We start from the raw sequence: 19859 nt of genomic DNA on the forward strand, positions 1-19859 counted from the left end.
CAGTTTAGAACAGAGTAATCATCGTAAGATTTGTGCAGTACACCGGAACTGATGAAATTTTGAAAATGATTATATAGGATGTCCCACCAGCTTTGTTGTCGGTTGCCTGCTTGATCCAACCCCATCTACGTCAGATCTTCGTTCCGGAGTATGGAAATGGTTTCCTTTTTGTTCCAGTTGAGAGTTTTGTCCTTGCAGCTCCAATCCCAGAGATAGTAGCAAGTTTTTTTTAAAGTTAAGTGGCAAAGTTTGTGAATCAAGGTAACAATTAACATATTAATTTTTCCAAATTAAATAGACATTATTTTTGATAATTGATAATTGCTTTCATTAAAAAGTTTTATATTGTGTTAGAGGCGTGGCCAACAAAATGTCATAATTTATTCTGTCTTACAATGTTATGTTGACATATGATATTTTGGCTTAAATCTGCTGTTGTTGAAAAACAATTTTAATTTGATTATTATATAGAAAAGATATTCCATATATAAGGTTAAATTTTAAGATATTTTCATAAACAAGGATATCCTTAATTTTTTATAATTTAATTTGGCCATATTAATAAATAACCTAGGAACCATTTCGAAAATTTTTGTAGCAATCTCCTTTGTGAACAGATAGACATGTAAGTTTTTTTTTATTCTGTATTTTGCAAATATTCATATTGTGCCATTTGTATTTTTGATAACTGTTTGTGGTAAGACACAATAAATGTTAAATTTTGTTTCTTAACATTTGTTTCTTTTTTAACTAACCTTTTTTGAGTTTCCGTTTGAAAAAGATATGTTTCTTTATGTTTGATAATTATTTCCCTAGTTACAACTAGCTGTTGTAATGGTTATAATTAGGCACCTCGAAGTGGCGCTCTTTATAAATTACTAGAGGTGTTTCCTGTTTCCTTTTGTTTTGTTTATCCCAAGTGATTCATGACCTTTTATTTCACTGTGTAGTTACCCCAATCTGACACCCTTTTCGTTCACTTATCCACGACCCCAGCTCTCCAGCTAACCCCTGAGTGCCGTTCGCACATATAACGATTGTTTTGCTTGCCCTATCTTCGCCCCCATAGTTTCAGTCCCCAATTTTCTACCCCCATGATCTTACCCTGAGGTAAAATAATTCGTTACAAGAATAGTAGAAATAACTAGTATCTCGGATAGAGTAGCTAGCTTAAACTTACAACTATCAAAGAGATACTGATATAATCCATAGAATTAAATTTTTAAAATGGCAGTGGGAGGGATATTTAGCGAGAGGAACTGACAGTAGGTGGTCCAATAGAATTACACTGTGGTATCCAAGAGTCATCAAGAGACCAAGAAGACGTCCAAATATAAGAAAGGACTATGACATAAGGAAACAAGCTGGTACAACATGGGATATAAAAGCGAATTTTAGAAAATCGTGTGGAGAAATGAAGAATGGCTATGTAAGGAAAGCTGTACCATAATCGATAGAATATACTCCAATCGGCAGTCGTTAAATTCACAGAATCCTTCCAAAAATATATTTTTTTGTAGTACTCTTTGTTCATTTTCTCATTTTATGTAAATATAAACTTTTTTTTATAATGTATAACATTAAAATACTGAATGATACTTTCCGAGCTTATGCAACGCCTTGGAAATAATTATTTGTACGAATTATAATGCAACACGCTATTGTCTGGGTATTATAGAAGATTAAATGGTCGTAGTTGATTGTATTTTAGTAATTCTATTCGGTGTATAAATTCACAATTTCTATTAATATTATTGTATAAATTGAGTCGGAGAGGATGGGATAATGAAAAGACGTTTTGTATGAGACGGACTAGCACTATAAATTGAAAGTCCGTCTATAAAAACCGACATAATAGCATCAATTAAATTCTGATTGCGAATCAAATTTTAGAAATAATTACAGCAAATATAGTTTTGATACTATTTTATTGTAAAATTCTACTATGTTTAACGGAAATTAACAACAATTTGAGTTTAAAATACGTTTATTTTGAAGTTTCAATTTCCACTTCGGAAATTACAAAGTATTTCATCGATAAAGAAAATCGATACATTGTGGCGTTGGACCGGTCTAGCCCAAATGTGGTTCAGATTGACATTGTCCCCAAAAAGAATAACTTTTGTTTCCCTTACATTACCAACACCATCAACTTACTTACATTATCAAAATTACTTTTTTTTCAATTCAATCAATTACAACACGATATAATATTTTTATTAATCTTTTTGCGTGCTTTTGATTATTGATTAAGTATTTTAAGAGCGAAACTAAACTGGCAGACTATGCAATCATCATTGGTGCTACAGCCCTATAAAAGAGCCTCGACCTTCCCAAGTCTATTACGCCAGTCAGTTCTATCTTTTTCTTATTTTTCTACTATTCTCATCTACACCATCCCTCCATCTGAGTTTTGGCCTACCCCTACTTCTATTTCCCACAGGTTGTGACATAAGGATTCTTCTAGGAGGGTTGTTCTGCTGTGATCTTGGCAGATGTCCTGCCCATCTTAGTCTTCCTATTATAAGGGATACTATGTCTATACCACCAAATATATGTTTACATCTGTGATATATCTCGTAGTTGTACCTCCTTCTCCAAACACCATTTTCACAGATGCCACCGAATATTCTTCTCAGGATCCTTCGTTCAAATATAAGCAGGAGGTTTTCATCTGCCTTGGAAATGATCCATGTCTCCGACCCATATGTCAACACTGATTGTATAAGGGTTTTGTATATGGTTATTTTTGTTTTTTTGGCTTAAGTTTCTGCTTCTCATATGTCTACTCAGTCCAAAATAGCTAGCATTAGCAAAATTTGTTTGCTAGGCTTATTCTTCGCTTGATTTCTTCCGTCATGATGTTCTCCTTGGTGATCAGGGAACCTAAGTATGTGAATTTGTCCACCACTTAAAAGGTAGAGTTATCAACCGTGAATTGGTGGCCGATGTTTCTGGCTCCATTGTTGGGTGTTGATGACATTATCTTAGTTTTCTCCTTATTTACTTGCAGGCCCATATTTTTTGAGGCGTTTGACAAGGTGTTATACATTTCTTCTAGCTTGCGTGTTGTGCGGGCAACTAGGTCAACATCATCTGCATATGCCAAAATTTGGGATGATTTTCTCTGTTGTCTATTTGGGCATCCCTGACCGCCTTTTCCAGAGCTATGTTGAAAAGGAGACAAGCCAGCGCATCTCCCTGTCGCAGCTCAACATGCGTTTCAAATGCCTGTGATTGTTCGCCCTGTACTTCGACTTTGCAAAAAACTTTACGCATTGTAGCCTTAACCAATCTTATCAGTTTATCGGGGATGTGGAATTCATTCATGGCTTCATACAATTTATTTTTTAGGACACTATCATAGGCCGATTTAAAATCTACGAAAAGATGATATGTGTCGATATTGAATTCATTGGTTTTTTTCCAGTATTTGCCTTAGCACAAAGATCTGATCTGTTGTTGATCGACCAGGCCTAAAATCACTTTGATATTCGCCAAGATGCTCTTCTGAATATGCACTCAGGCGACCATATGAAATACTAGAAAATATTTTGTATGCTGTATTAAGAAGGGTTATTTCCCTATAGTTTCTACATTCCAATTGATCACCCTTTTTGTGTAGTGGGCAAACGATCCTAATACACCACTCTTCCGGGATTTGTTCCTCATTCCAGGCTCTCAGTATGATTTTATATATATGATTAGTCAGAGTAGCACCTCCACATTTAATAAGTTCCGCGGGTATACCATCACTTCCTTCTTCTTCTCGTGCCACTCCTAGCGGAGATTGGAAATCATCATGGCCACTGCGACTTTGTTAGCAGCGCGCCTAAAAAGTTCAATCGAACTACACCCGAACCATTCACGTAGATTACGAAGCCACGATATTTTTCTTCTTCCCACACTTCTTTTGCCCTTAATTTTGCCCTGCATGATATTTCTTAAAAGTTCGTACTTTTCACCTCTCACAATGTGCCCCAAGTATTCCATCTTTCTAGTTTTTATCTCATTTAGAATTTCGCATCTTTTGTCTAAAGTTTGGAGTACTTGCGTGTTAGTGACGCGGTCCATCCATGATATTCTGAGAATGCGCCTATAGCACCACATCTCGAAAGCTTCGATGTTTTTTGTGGTCAACTGTTTTAGTGTCCAAGCCTCTACTCCATACAACAGGGTAGAAAAGACATAACACCGCAGCATTCGTATTCGTAACTTTATATTGATATCACGATTGCAAAAGAGTTTGCGCATTCTATTAAAGACTGATCTAGCGATTTCTATTCTACATCTAATCTCTTTTGTTCGATCAGTATCGTCTGTGATCCAAGCACCTAGATATTTATAACAGGACACACGCTCAATCGTTGTATTGTCTATTACAAGATTAGCTCTGATGTTCTTTCATCACTTCCTGGAGATTTATTATTTTTAGGTGTTTTATTGCATCCCGTACTTCTTGAATTGATGGAGGCTCCATTGGTGTAATGTTGCTTGCTCCTGGAGGTGGTTGATTTGGATCTTCTACTTCGATAGTAAGTAGTTAGTTCTCTTCTGAAATCTTTATATTTTTGTTCTTTTTCTCTGGTTCTTCTTTGCTGCATCTATTGCATATTGAAGACTATGCAATAGACAGATAAAACATATTTTCCTAAATATAACGCACCAATTCGAATGGTTTCTTTTTAACCCTTGTTCCAAGGCTTGTATTATCAAGGAGTTGCAGTGCCTCTTCATTATGGTGAGAAGGATTTACTTACGAAAGAATCACGGTGCATCTATAATGCACTTTAAGACCTTGTAAGGTCTCAAATACTTGTATTATGTTAATATTACTTTTAGCTGACCACTACCACCGTAGTTATATGCTATATACTCACAAACTAGACCTAAAATTTTATCCTTCGCCAATCTGTCTACTAGTTTATTGTGTTGTAAGCTATTTGAAGTTTTTTTGTTATTTCTACCAACTTGACCAACTTGACCTACCAGAATTGCTGCGTGATCAACCAAAGTTGCCATCTTCGCATATTGTTCTTGAGGTATGCCATAAGCATAGTAGGTAAATATGATAGTGATAAACGCTTCTTTGTGGTATATTTGTTTAGTCTCAATAAGTTCTGAAAATGCTCCTTTTTTTTTATTCTGCGTATTCTGTCAGTTAGATATGATTTAAAAATATTAACAAATGGTTTTGGAATTGCTTTAGCTAGCTTCTGTATCAATCCAATATGTCGGACAATAATTTGCCGAAATTGTAGTCAACCTTACTTGAAGAAAATGACGCCGCAAGAAGCATGTTTGCCATATTTAAGATCTCCTTTTATTGTCATGTTTCATATTAATAACTTAGAAAGAAGTTAATAATAAGGAGAAAATAGACTAGTTTGTTTATGGAAATGTTCGGCCCTGGACGAAATAGAAACAGTCCGTCGTGTAGCGCTCGTGTAGATTTCTGTATAGATTGCGGAATTTAATTTCGAGCGGTGTCGCTTGTCTCGGCTCGATTAATCCAACGCTGTCTAGATTTCGTTAAGGTTTGGATCATGTCCAAATCACAAATATTTCTCTACTATTTCTCTTTGGTTACTCAGTGTCCCAACTTTCCATCGATTTTTTTTTTCTGCAAAAAGTTATTATTTATGCTGGCTGAGGATTACACTGGATAATAAAGTGGCTGATGTAAAAGCCGTTGTAAACCAAAGCACAAAGTGTAAGGTTCTCCTGCAACACATAATTCTTATAAAATGAAATAAAGGTTGAAATGTTATTGATCGTTGGTTTTCTCTCTCTCTCTCTATATATATATATATATATACATATATACATATATATATATATATATATATATATATATATTATATATATATATATATATATATATATATATATATATATATATACAGGGTGGTCCTTAAGTAATTGTACAAACAGAAACCGTAGATTCTGCACTTTAAAATATTACGATTTAAGCCAATTTGTTTTAATAAAATGTTGATATTAAGAAAGATACAGGGTGTTAAAGTGAAAATTTAAAATTTTATTTTTCGCTATAACTTTTACGTTTGTAAATATCTTTGGACAAAAATTTACGGTTAGATGCTTTTGGGTAGGATAAATTATAATTTTATACTTACTTTAATGTAAGTAATAGAGGGCGCCACATATGGCACATATGTGGCATAAATTTGCCCTTAACTTTTTTGTTCTTTAAGTTAGCTCTATTTGTGTTAAAAAATATTAAAGATACATAATTTTTACAAAGAAAAGGTATACTTGTTAGTAACCTGAAAATTCAACCGTTTTCGAGATAAATGCATTTTATAAGTCAGCTGCACAATAATTCTCAGTTTGATATTTGTGCGGTAAAGCACTAAATACCTATAGATAAGCATAATTCATAGTGTATTCTTATTAAAACAACTCAAAGACGATAGTGTAACATCACAAAATGCTTTGTTATATGTGCTAAATGTCTTATTGGAGAAAAGATATTTCATCTTCTTCTTTAGGTGCCGTCTTCGTATTCAGACGTTGGCCGTCATCATGTTTACAATTTCCCTTTGCTATCGCTTCTTAAGTTTCTATAATGGCGTTGTTTTACTTTTTCTTTATTGTAAAATGCTAAAAACCCAAAATATGTGGTTTATGCACTATGGTACACAACCACATTCTAGAGAGAAGGCAGTTAGAACATACTTAAATACAACTTTTCTGAACATTGGATTGGTCGTGGTAGTCATATTCCTTGTCGATGTGGTGAGATATTGATATAATTATTTAATTCATAAAAAATTCGAAAAGAATACTTATTGTTCATTACGTAAATTGTTTACTCATTTTTATTAGGACAAATAGAAACTAGAGCACAGGTATTGAATAACACATATGTGTCCTGTTTCATAATACTTTTGCTAAAATCTAACCTGAAAGACTCAGCATTATTACAAAAACATCATCGTTGTCCTAATAACCGATATTGTTATAAATATAGTAAACATACAGGCAATTTAGTTTAGCATAATATTAGTTTGTTAGTAAATCATAATAGTCTATTTGTTCGAGATGTAATTATAGTTACTCGTAAGCTGTAACGTAATCATATAAATAAGTAATGTCATCGATATATTCATCCATTTTACATTATAGCCACCACGTAGCCAATAATTTAATCCGCTTGATTTTGGTGTATGGGGCGCATTAAAACAACGTGTGTCATAAACATTCGCAACCAACTATGGGAAGAAATAAATACTGCAGCAGTTTCTTTAGAACCAATGATGCTATTTAATATGAGACGATCTTTTATGGAATATATTGACAAATGAATTAAAGAAAATGGTGGACATATCGAACACTTACTTTGAAAAAAAGTTATGTTATTTAGTTTAACTATTTCTTAATTTGGTTTGTAAACAAAATGTTTTGATTATGACTTTAATTTAACATAAAACGTAAAATGTTTTATGTAAAATCCTATTATTCTGTTATTTTGGCAAATCCTATTATTAATTATCCTGCTGATATATTTATTTTATTTAATATTTCGTTAACTATTAACTTTAGTTAAAGTTATTTTATACCAAAATTCAGAAGTATTAATGTTTTTGTCTATTTTTTCTTCGTTGCCTGGAGTAATTGCCTTAGATCAGAATTATGCAGCTGATTTTTAAAATGCGATTATCTCGGAAACTGTTGAGTTTTAAAGTTATTAACAAGTATACCTTTTTTTTGTTAAAATAATGTATCTTTAATATTTTTTATCCCAAATACAGATAACTTAAAGAGCAAAAAAGTTAAGTGCAAATTTATACCACATATGTGGCATAAGTGGCGCCCTCTATCAGTTATATCAAAGTGTGCATCAAATTATAACTTCTCATATTTAAAACTACCCAGTTGTAAATTCTTATACATAAATGTTTATAAACATGAAAGTTATAGCGAAAAATAAAATTTTAATTTTGCACTTTAACACCCTGCATCTTTCTTAATATCAACATTTTATTAAAGCAATTTGGCTTAAATCGTAATATTTTAAAATATAGAATCTACTGTTTCTTTTTGTACAATTACTTAAGGACCACCCTGTATATTTGTTTATTAATTTAAAATATAAGCCACAAGGAGGAATGACTGTCAAACTCAATAAGCCGTGATAAAACAACGGAAAGAGGTAGAATTCCTTTTACACTGTAACTCTTTAAGATCTTAGTCAGATATGCGGAGAAAAGAAACAAGCTAGATATTAACTCTTCCATATACTAGCGAAAACTTTTTGTTTTGTACTTACAAATCAGCATCAGTCCATATCTACAAGAGTATCGCTCGTTTAGAAGGATTTGTAAAGCTTTTTGGATTAAAAGAGAAGGCCAAAAAGTGACTAAAAGCACTTATGGCATTTCAAATAGTTGAACGTAGAGAAACCGGCGCAGAAGAGAAACTAACAAACTCAACAGGTGGGGGGAGAGATGACAGATGCCGCGGAAATTTAAAAATGGTAGTATACTGTCCCAAAAATTGGATGTATATTACAATCGTATGCATCCAATGTTTGGGACAGTATACTCTAATATTTTTAAATTTTCTCGACATTTTTGTCATCTGTCTCCACCTGTTAAGTTTTTGGTTTCCTTTCTGCACCAATTTTTCTAGGTTTAACTTGATGAAATGCCATAATGGCGACTAGCAATTAATAGTGGTTTGTGTGTTTGTGCGCAACAACCCTCCAATGCAGATATTGGTGTGTTTGCCCAATATATGTTGAGTTACAGTCTTTACAATTTATTTTATAAGCAATCTCAGACTGGTGATCTTTAGTAACATTGGTATAAATTTTGAAAAACAGTTTCCAGTTGCTTTTAAAGATTTATGTCATATTTGTTCAACTTGATGAACATTGATGTCATATTTTGCCAACATTTTCGACATTTGTTCTGAGAATCCATTAATATATGTTAAGGATATATCGACATCTAATATGAACAACATTGTAACTCTACTTAAAATGTTTTTCAATTACGGATTAAATAACATCTATAAAGGATAACCTTTATTTTGGTCTAATATCTTTTATTCTATCTTATATAAATATAAACATATTTAACAAAATAATCTCATTGTAAGTTCAAATTTTGAGTTACTTTTACTATTTTTAATAAAAACATTGTAACATTGTATACAATGTTTTTCTCTAAAAATTCTTAAGCAAGTTGTTACAACTTCATTGTAAGTTGCGATACAAGAAAGCAAGGTAGTGAAATATTACTATGAATAACATTCAAGTCAATTTACCAGGCTTTTTCAATCAAGCAGATGACAGACAAGAAGTTAATTCTTTATTATTAACTGCTGAGCATAGTGACAACTTAACTTCTACAGTAAAATAAAAAGCTGAGGAAAAGTTATAAAATATGGAAAACTACAAACAGTATTAAAACTGACGAAGTAAAAAAATAAAATGTTTTAATCGCTCTCCTCTAAACAAAGCAAAAGTGAGTTACAATGTTTTTCATATCAGGTCTCGATATAAGTGGTATTTGTTTGAGTCGGTGATATTGCTATTATTATTGCTAGGTATAGTTTGTTTTGGATTGGTAGTAGATTGATTTTTAATAATTCAACTTCTTTTTTTAAATAGACAATTGTAAAATTCTGGTGGATCATTATTTTTTTCAAAATTTTTTTTTAACTTTTCTCAGATTTCCGGAATGGTATTGTGGGCTATATAGCTTAATTGCTTAGTTAGAGGTATTTGAAGAGAAGAGGTTGATAAATGAAAGATGTATGAAAACGGTTTGAAAACTGTAACAACAAAAATAAACGTTTTTATGAATATTTTCTATAAAATCTATTGCTACTTTAAAAGATGTTATTTGGGCCAACCTATACTAATGCGTGTGGTTGAAATGTCTTTATTATTTAATATTTATTACTTTCTTCGTTAAAAACGTAGCAGCCATCTCGTATATTTTATCGATATCTGCCAGTTCGCATTTGGAAACGGCTTTACTACGTCGTATTAATTTGTTTATGATCTACCGATGTCGTATGTTTCGGTTTATGATGATGATCCACGAATTCACGAATTTGTGGCAAAGTATTTAGGGAATTTGTCAAAGTTGTTTGTTTTTGAAAGAATGCAACACGAGCGATTGCAACACCACGCTGTAAATAATTTGTTAAAATATGTTATAAATACAAAATAGAATATTTCATATAAAGTTCACGGTAGTTCACAAAAAAGGTGTACAATTTTATGATGTCACGACTAAGCAATGTCGACGAATCTTTTGAATAATTGTTGGTCTGTTTAGTGCAATTTAGAAATTATGTATGTAGTTATTTCATGGTGTAACTTTTGTAAAATGGAATCGCATAGTTCTCAACAAATTTTTCTCCATAGATAGTATTATACGTTACCCAGACTATTAACCATTATAATACCTCCAAACACCTATCTGATAATCTCTCTCTCTTGTCTTCTTCTTCTTAACATGCCCCATCCCTAAGGACATTGGCGATCATCAGGGCCCATTCTATCTGCAGCCGTTCTGAAAAGTTCTATTGACGTTTCCGCATTTGTTATGTGTTTTGTCCAAGATATTTTCCACATTCTTCGATAACACCACATTTCAAAGTTAATGAGTTTTTTCTCTATAACCTCTGTAATTGTCCAGACCTCAACTCCATACAACAGGACAGAGAACACGTAGCATCTCAATACTCTAGTTCTAATTTCGATGTTGAGTTTTCCATTGCATAATATTGCTTTCATCTTATTAACTTACCTATTACTTCTATCCCATTCTTCATTTAGTTCGCAACTTAAGTACTGATATCTGTGCACCCCGCCTAAAAGTTTTCCTTTAGCATAAACCTTGTCTTCCTCAATCTTGTTCTTGCTTACCACCATGATTTTTGTTTTATTTGTATTCCGTGCCATTCCATACCTTTCGCAGTATTGGGTAATACGATCAACCAAGATCTGTAGTAATTCTCTGCTGTCCGCAAGGAGTATTGTGTAATCTGCGTATCTAAGATTATTCAGAAGTGCTTCGTTAATAAATATGCCTTCATTTACGTCTTTTAATGGCTCTTCTAAACAATTCTTCTGAATACACGTATTAAAAAGTAAAGGGAAAGCACACATCCTTGTCTTACTCCACGATTTATAGGTATTTCTTTCTATTTTTGTTCGTCTATTCGTATTATGGCTTTCTGATATCGGTATAGATTGGCAATGATTCTCACGTCTTCGTCTACTAATTCTGTGTTCTGCAGTATTTTTGCCATTCTTCATTGTTGTACTTTGTCGAAAGCTTTTTCGAAGTCGACTAGACATATGAATACGTCGCAATTGATATCTTGACACCGTTCGATTAGTGTTTGTACAGTAAATAATACTTCTCTGGTGCCAAAGCCTTTTCTGAATCCCAATTCTTGATTTATTTTTCAACCTGTTCTTAGAAGAAATCTATGCAGGAGCTCCGGATGAGGTACAAGAAAGTATCAAAATGACAAATAAATTGAACAAGTTGAAAAGTTTAAATATCTGGGATGCAAATGTAGAATAGAACAAGCCAAACACGTATTTCTAAGAAGAAGACAATTTTTCACCACCCGAAACATCCTACTACATGGCATGGAAGCCTGGACGTTGACAATTAGCTCATAATAACGCATGGAAAACTTTGAGATGTGTATATTTCGCTGCATTCTAAAAATTTCATGGATTGACTATGTTAAAAATGAAACCATGTTAGAGATCGTGAAATTGTAGATATCAATAACAGAAAACATCTTATCTTGGACAAATACCACAACAAATGATTTATGACTGCACTAATATCAAGGAATGGACAGGACTAGATCTCCAAATAATAAAAAAACCCAAAATAGAGATGAATTTGCAGATAATTGCCAACTTCCAATAGAGACGATATCCAAAGAAGAAGAAGATTGTTGTATCACATATACTAAAACTATAATTAACTGGGACATTTTTATATATCATTATCTTTTCCTCCGATGTGGTATTATATAATTTACTATAGTAAGTTATTTTAAAAATTAAAAAAGAAACGCTCCAAATGGTATGAATATCTTTCCACATGTTGAGTGCATATGTTGACACCGGGTAAATAAATCTTTCAGTACCAACTACGATCTTTTATTAAGGAGCTCGTATAAAATAGTATTTACACGGTTTTTTTTATTTCGCTGTTTATTTTTAGACATATTTATATACCAGAGGAGATGAAATATTTAAAGCAATTTAGAGATGCTACTTCAAAGACGCCTATTAGTTCTGTGTCAATTTTGAAAAATTTATTAGGCTGTTAGAAACGAGTAAATTGGGAATTTGTATAATCGAGGATAACCTGACAAAACGTCGAAATTAATAAGACATTAAGCAGGTTGGATATTGATATGATGTTCTAAGAGGAAACCAGAAGTTGTAAAAACGTCGTGATTGATCATATTTTGAGTTGATGTGGCAGGATGTTTGGAAAACTTCGAGGATGATGAACACGAAACGGAATTTGGTCATCCAAATCAATAACACATTTTTAATAACATCGTATTAATTTAATCGAAGGATTTTCTTTTATTTTTTCGCGTTTGTTTAAAATAACTGAAACGTGTTTCTAGTGTGGTGATGTCTTTATTTTATGTTTTATGGTTATGTACATAATATTAAGTAATACTAGGTAAACAAATGTGTTTAATTCCTTTTTGAGTGGTGAATAGAAAACAGCCTTCGTATCAAACATCTACAAAAAAGGTGACAATAAAGTGATGCAACAATAAGATATAGAGAGTTATATAGAGATTTAAATGTAACAAACTGTTTTTCTAGACTTTATGACCAGATTATAAAAGAAAAAATAGAGAAGCAAGTTACGGATCAAAAGGAGCAAAATGGTTTCTGTGCAGGTAGGTTTTGTACTGACCTAAAACGGCTATTAGGCTGGCAGATCTACAGATTGAACGAATTTAAAACGGAACATACGAAATCAATGTATTTCGGCTCAACTCCGCTCTAGGTGGTTGGCCAACAAAAGGTTGTCAAATAATTATATTATAAAAATCCAATACTTCAGCGGGCTGCTGGATTCTGAATTCATTCAAGAACAAGTCAAAACTCCACCCAAATAGGTTGCCTAGAATCACTGTGAAAACTAGACTACACAAGCAGTTATTATGCTGTCAAACCACTTATCGCTTCCTTATAGTCCAAGAGATAGAGCCGAAATTTTGAACTGATCAGTAATATGACATTTCTCTATTGGAATATATTCATTGTAACTGGGTTAAGACTTTGCCTTACAGGCGGACGCCCCTCGTGGTATGGCTATACAGGGATGAAGTTGTAATTTTGACGTGACAACGTCTTAAATTAGGTTGTGGCTCGGAGTCATTCATGAAAAAGTGTAACGCCCGCTCACGTCTGTTACAGTGAGTCACCAAACGAGAGAGAGGCCCGCCGGACCGGCGAATGCCTTGCGTCTCTCTCCCACTCAAACATGATCGGTCCGCTGCGCGCGCAGCACTAGAGAATTAGGCGCGTTGAATCGGTGCGTGCTTCCGTGCTTGTGTCTCTCTCTGTCTTTCTCGAGCGTTCTTGGCGTTCAAGACACATTACAGCAGAAACACTTCCTTTCATTTCATATTTCTCCTATCATCGTCCTATCCTCAACAAAATCACTCAAATAGAAAATAGTTAAGTTTAAGTTTACATGTACAATGTTTTAGTAAACAAAATATATTTCTATAGTTAAAATTTGTGCAATTCTTATTTTCATTCAATTCCTTGTTCCTATTGTGCAATTTAATAATATTCATATCAATAAATATTCTACCGAGAAAAAGACGTTGTCACGTAAAATCTTCGCCCGTAAAACCGACTTTACAGGCAACCGATATTTTTTTTTCAGAAAAATTAACGATCGATAATATGGCTGAAAATTTGCCCAGAGTAAGATCTTGGTACCTATAACCAGACGAAATCCCAAAGGGCGGACGCGAGAGTGGATACATAAGGGGTGGCGGACAGGGGTGAAATTGCAATTTTTTGGGGAAAAATTTACGATAAGTAATATGTCCGCCATTTTCATGGCTCATTATTTAGCCCCTAAAAACTCTAAATCCAAAAGGGCGGACAGCTGGGTTGGTACAGAGAGCCATAAAACGGGGTCAAATGTACCACTTGCCTGCGCATTTTAGGTCTCGGTAACAATTTTCAAACTGATTTTATTATGATATTTTTATACTGATTGATTTGAAAATTTGTATGCTCACTTCTGTTACTATTCTGAGAAGCGTCAAGTAGAGTTTTCCTCAAAATTTTCCAAAAAAATTTCCGTAAATGAAAATTTTCGTAATTTTTTGAGGTAAAATCCAATTTATAGAATCCTTTCGATTTTCTGTAAGTTATACCATGATTTTTTTCCAAAAATTTTCAAACGATTTTTACCATAAGAAAAAAAAATTAGAAAAACTTTTCTAAAACATTTGATAAAACTCTACGTCATCGTCTGAATCTTTTATAGAATATTTTGTAGTTTTAAAATGATATTATGATAATGTTTTTTTTTTCAAACTAAAGTCATATTTACTTTACAAATCACATTTTTTTCTTAAATATAAATATTTTACGAATTGATTTTTAATTGAATAAATGTTTGATATTTGATATTTTATTAAATTAAAGTAATTTTATAATGTTAACTATTAAATATTTTTGGTATAACAAATAGTAATTTTACTTATTTTTTATTACAATAAAAAGGTTTTTAAATTTATATTGCATAAATAATGGTTGTTCAGATATAAGAAAAATTTGATTTATTATTACATTAATAATCAAATACAAAATATATTATTTCTATTTATCAATAGGTAAAATTCAATTTGTAGAATTTCTTTAACATTTTACAAATATTTAATATTATTTAATATTTAATATTAATAAAAATCAATTTAATAGTGGAATTATCAATTTTTTAAGTTTTGAAATTTACTTTGTACTTAGATATTTTCAATATTTTTTTTAACTTTCAAATTGATTGAATTTTTTTTTTCAATAGTTAATTATAATTTTACAAATTCTGTTTGGACATTAATTTTGCATCATTATTATTTTAAAATATTAAAATAATAATGATGCGCGTTCCATTTAGATCAGTAATTCTAGACGCATGCGCTAAATGTAATAAGTATCAAGATGCTTTTATCCAACTTGGTGAAACTGACTTCGATTGTAATGAAGTTTTTGAAACCTTAGAAACTTTCATATGTCACTTATATGGAACAGGACTGACGAGAACAATGCCAAAAAGAAAAGTAAACGATGTCAGATTTTCACTATTTAACCGGCAGTATAAGTTGCATGATATGAACGAGCCTTTTTAAAAAAAAACTAAAAAATTTCGATGCTTCAAGCTTACCACCATGTCAAGATGAATTACACCAACATCTACTGCGAGCCCATTATATTTCAAATATTTGGACAAATGCTCATAAAAAAGTACCAACAGAATTGATTGTTGAAGAACATGGTTGGGAGTTTGAAGATGAAACATATAAATTCAAATGGTTTAGTGGACCTCAGATGCTAGAATCAATTCGAGAAGTAGTGATTGAAAATGAAGCAGATAATAAATGTGATATTATTGAAAGTGAAAGTGACGAAGATGATGAATGTGATGACATCAGTGAGAGTAAGAAAAATGACGAAATTTTTAAAGTTTTTCTAAATTTTTTTTTTTTACCGGAAAAATCGTTTGAAAGTTTTTGGAAAAATTCATGGTATAACTGACAGAAAATCGAAAGGATTCTACAAATTAGATTTTACCTCAAAAAATTACGAAAATTTTCATTTACGGAAATTTTTTTGGAAAATTTTGAGGAAAACTCTACTTGACGCTTTTCAGAATAGTAACAGAAGTGAGCATACAAATTTTCAAATCAATCGGTATAAAAATATCATAATAAAATCAGTTTGAAAATTGTTACCGAGACCTAAAATGCGCAGGCAAGTGGTACATTTGACCCCGTTTTATGGCTCTCTGTACCAACCCAGCTGTCCGCTCTTTTGGATTTAGAGTTTTTAGGGGCTAAATAATGAGCCATGAAAATGGCGGACATATTACTTATCGTTAATTTTTCCCCAAAAAATTGCAATTTCATCCCTGTCCGCCACCCCTTATGTATCCACTCTCGCGTCCGCCCTTTGGGATTTCGTCTAGTTATACCAAGATCTTACTCTGGGCAAATTTTCAGCCATATTATCGATCGTTAATTTTTCCGAAAAATATTACAACTTCATCCCTGTATAGCCACCCCCTGTACCACGAGGGGCGTCCGCCTGTAAGACAAAGTCTTAACCCAGTTACAATGAATATATTCCAATAGAGAAATGGCATATTACTGATCAGTTCAAAATTTCGGCTCTATCTCTCCGACTATTAGGCAAGCTCCTCTTTCCTTTAAAGGAGACAGATAGTTGAACGATATTTTATACAATGTCTATCACCGGGTATGGATTTATTTTTGTCCAAGCTTTATATTGGTCCACTATTTCAAATGCAGTTCAAACAGACATATATTAAATTGTATGTTCCGTTTTAATTTCGTTCAATCTGTATATCCCACTAAGACATCACGTTAGGGCAACCAGTGGCGATACTCAGAACACTCGTAATCATTAGGAGCATCACTTAGAGTCGGTTTGGTTCCTCCACCAGTTTGGTGGCGTTACCAGCCGCGTAGCGTTTGTATATTCTACTGGTGTTTCCACCGCTCTGGTTGCGCTATCAGTAATGTAATATTTATGTACATAATTATTATACAATGCATCACTCACTAGCACACCAATTGTTGGGAACCAGCGCTAGTGAAAGAACGATTTTACTTGCGAAATTGTGTTTTTATCGTAATATCATGACTTTGATACTGAGAGATTTATCATAGAAACTGAGTGCAGATCTTCACTTTGGGATACTTTATCAAATGATTACTCTAACCGAGATTTAAAAGAGAAATTTTGGGAGGAAGTAACTAATCTATTTGGTGGAGAAGAAATGGCTTCTGAAGAAAAGAAAGAGTTGAGTAGGTTTTGCTTAATTTTTATTAGATAAACATAGGTAATTAATTCATTTATGTACATTAATGAATACTTCTATTGCCAAGAAACCACATTTTCGGTTACAAAATAGTTTGCAAATTCACCTCGAGTTGATTGTGCTGTTCTTCCTCCCCGATTCAAATTCTTGTTTACTTCCATGCCATCTTCAAAGCCTATGATTTCTAGGGTGTCATCATATAAATATCTATCTCGAATACGTACGAAGTTATGCAACAGACAGCAAGTCTTTTTGTAATTTTGCAAGATTTATGTACACATTCAATGGACTATGAATGCTACTACTTCTACCCAAAGTTATATAAACCTTCAATCTCCTCAATCAATATTATCACCCACAGACGGGAGCATTTCTGATTATTCTCAATACATGGATCTGTTTTAAAAATTTTAGTTCAAATCCATACTGATTTTTATTAAGATAATAAAGAAATATTCGTATTTATAGTTATTTTTTTTTTTTCAAAAATTACAAGAGACTCACCAAGCGACGAATAATTTTTTTTCTGGTGTTATGGATTTTCGTAGAATAGTGTCTTCTTTGGATAAATCATTCTTGCACAAATTTAGTAATTCGTCGAATGACGCGGTTGACATACGCACGTAGTTAAAACATTTGGTTGGATACTTTCGCAAATCATCGTACAAGGTTAAAAATACTCCACTTATAAAACGATTAGCAACAAAAGGATGTACCTAAAATTTCCCCTCTTTTTTCTTTTTTTCTCCAGCATTCTTCGTCGCACATATAAGTGCTGTGCTATCTCTTCAACTGAATCAAGTGTCTCTTGGATTTGGATGCCTAATTGATTGTACGGTTTGGTTACTGCGGTAACTATGGTGTCGCCACTGCTTACGCCTCCGTGGTATCCTAGTGAGATATAGCTCTAAGGGAAGAGGATAAAAAAAGGGAAATAATGAAATTAAAATTCTCTGTTACGCAGACGATACAATATTGATAGCCCAAAATGAAAATAGGATTTGAAGCCTAGTTCACTGATTTAATACATGAGCAAAAGAATTTATCTTGACTTTCAACTCCAACAGTGGAGATAAAGTACCTAAGGATGACACTGTTACACAAAATATTAAGTGGAGGGTGTTAAAAAGTCCTAATACAATTTGGAGGAAGATGGCCAGTATCATTAGAGATACTGCTATTAAAATACTTGGAAAAACGTCAGGAAAGAAGTTTGAGAATAAAGAGACTTGGTGGTGGTCAAACTAAATTTAAGAAAAAATAAAAGAGAAGAGAAAATTATATAAACAATGGCATAACAATAGGTGGGAAACATATCTTGAAAAATATAAGGTCGCCAAAAAGGAAGCGGAAGTAGTAGTAGTAAAAGCTAAAGCAGAAGCGTATACGACTTTTGAAGATGAACTTAATATAAAAATAATAAAATAATAATTCTCGAAAAGAATGTCCAAAGAGATGGAAAAAACACTATATTTTAAAGGAGAATACAGTTATAGATAACGAAAGAGTTGCTTTATTCTGTTTATAAATTGTGTATATTGATTACCTATTTAAATTCTAAAAAATATGTTCCTTTTATTCTAAAACCTATTGTATTTGGTTTGATTTATTCATAAATAAATAAATAAGTAAACTCTGTCAAAATATTATAAGCATATTTATTAAAAAAAATTGATTTTATAAACCAAAAACCAAGTTTTGTTAAACATATTTTATCGGAACCATAAAAATAATTTAAAAATAATCCCAATGCAAAATGGAAACGCAAATACAAATTGCAGTGCACCAAGATTTTAATCAACCCTTGGAAGTGTGAAACATTGTGAAATAAAGAAAATAAGTCTGCCTGAAATTTCACGCCAGTGATTTTTCTGTAATTAAAATCATTTTGCATATTTTTAATTTCGCATTATAATAAAATGACTACATATATATATATATATATATATATATATATATATATATATATATATATATATATATATATATATATATATATAAGGAAAAAGAAGGAAAAGACTGATAGATCTATTCAGAAGAAAAAGTAAATGAAAATTGTAATTTTTAATTATAGTAACATACTTACCATGTATTCATTTTTGGGAACTATTGGACTCCTGCTATCCATAGAAGATTTGGAACCTTGCAAAATTTCTTCTAGGTATTCTATGTATTCTATTGCACCTCTTAGGATTTCTACTTTGGGTAGCCTTTGGCCGGGATTGTTGCAGGTTCTCTTCTTCAACATTTCGAATGCTTCGTTTACCTGAAAACAAAAAAAAATAATAATAAATGGAGGATTTATACCAGACTCATTACAAAAATAAACAGAAATGTTCTGAGGTACTTTAACAGTACCTCAGAACATTTTTGTTTCATTTCAGAAGTATATCTCAAGGCAAACTAGCTGTGAGGGGTTCAAAAGGGTAGTGAGGCGCAATATAAGATGCTGTTTCCAGTTGGCATCTCTAGCCTATCCTACTAAATTCCAATCCTCACCTCCACGAAGTTCAGCTTGAGCTGCACGATCGAACCCCGGAGAATCTGAGCAACCCTGCTGGAGATTGAGTAAACAACCCCAGTGAAAGGCAGGATCAGGGCAGACGAGGAAGGGAGAAATGGCCCTCCGAAAAGGGGGTTTTGCTATGGACCAGCAATCCGTCTAGAGAAAAAGAAAGACGCTACGAATCGAATACTATTGCCTCGGAATAGACATGGAACACGGATTAG

General features: G+C 32.6%; 1 protein-coding gene across 1 annotated transcript in view; it reads right to left on the reverse strand.

Moving 5' to 3' along the window:
* Nucleotides 1-19859, reverse strand: part of nau (myogenic-determination protein nautilus) — a 119245-nt gene that overhangs the window by 64915 nt on the left and 34471 nt on the right. The window contains exon 4 of the mRNA XM_072530717.1: nucleotides 19216-19395. Coding sequence (XP_072386818.1) covers nucleotides 19216-19395 — 180 coding nt within the window. The remainder of the gene's footprint in view (nucleotides 1-19215; nucleotides 19396-19859) is intronic.

The sequence above is a fragment of the Diabrotica undecimpunctata genome, chromosome 4, assembly GCF_040954645.1.
Source record: "Diabrotica undecimpunctata isolate CICGRU chromosome 4, icDiaUnde3, whole genome shotgun sequence".
NCBI classification, from domain to species: domain Eukaryota; kingdom Metazoa; phylum Arthropoda; class Insecta; order Coleoptera; family Chrysomelidae; genus Diabrotica; species Diabrotica undecimpunctata.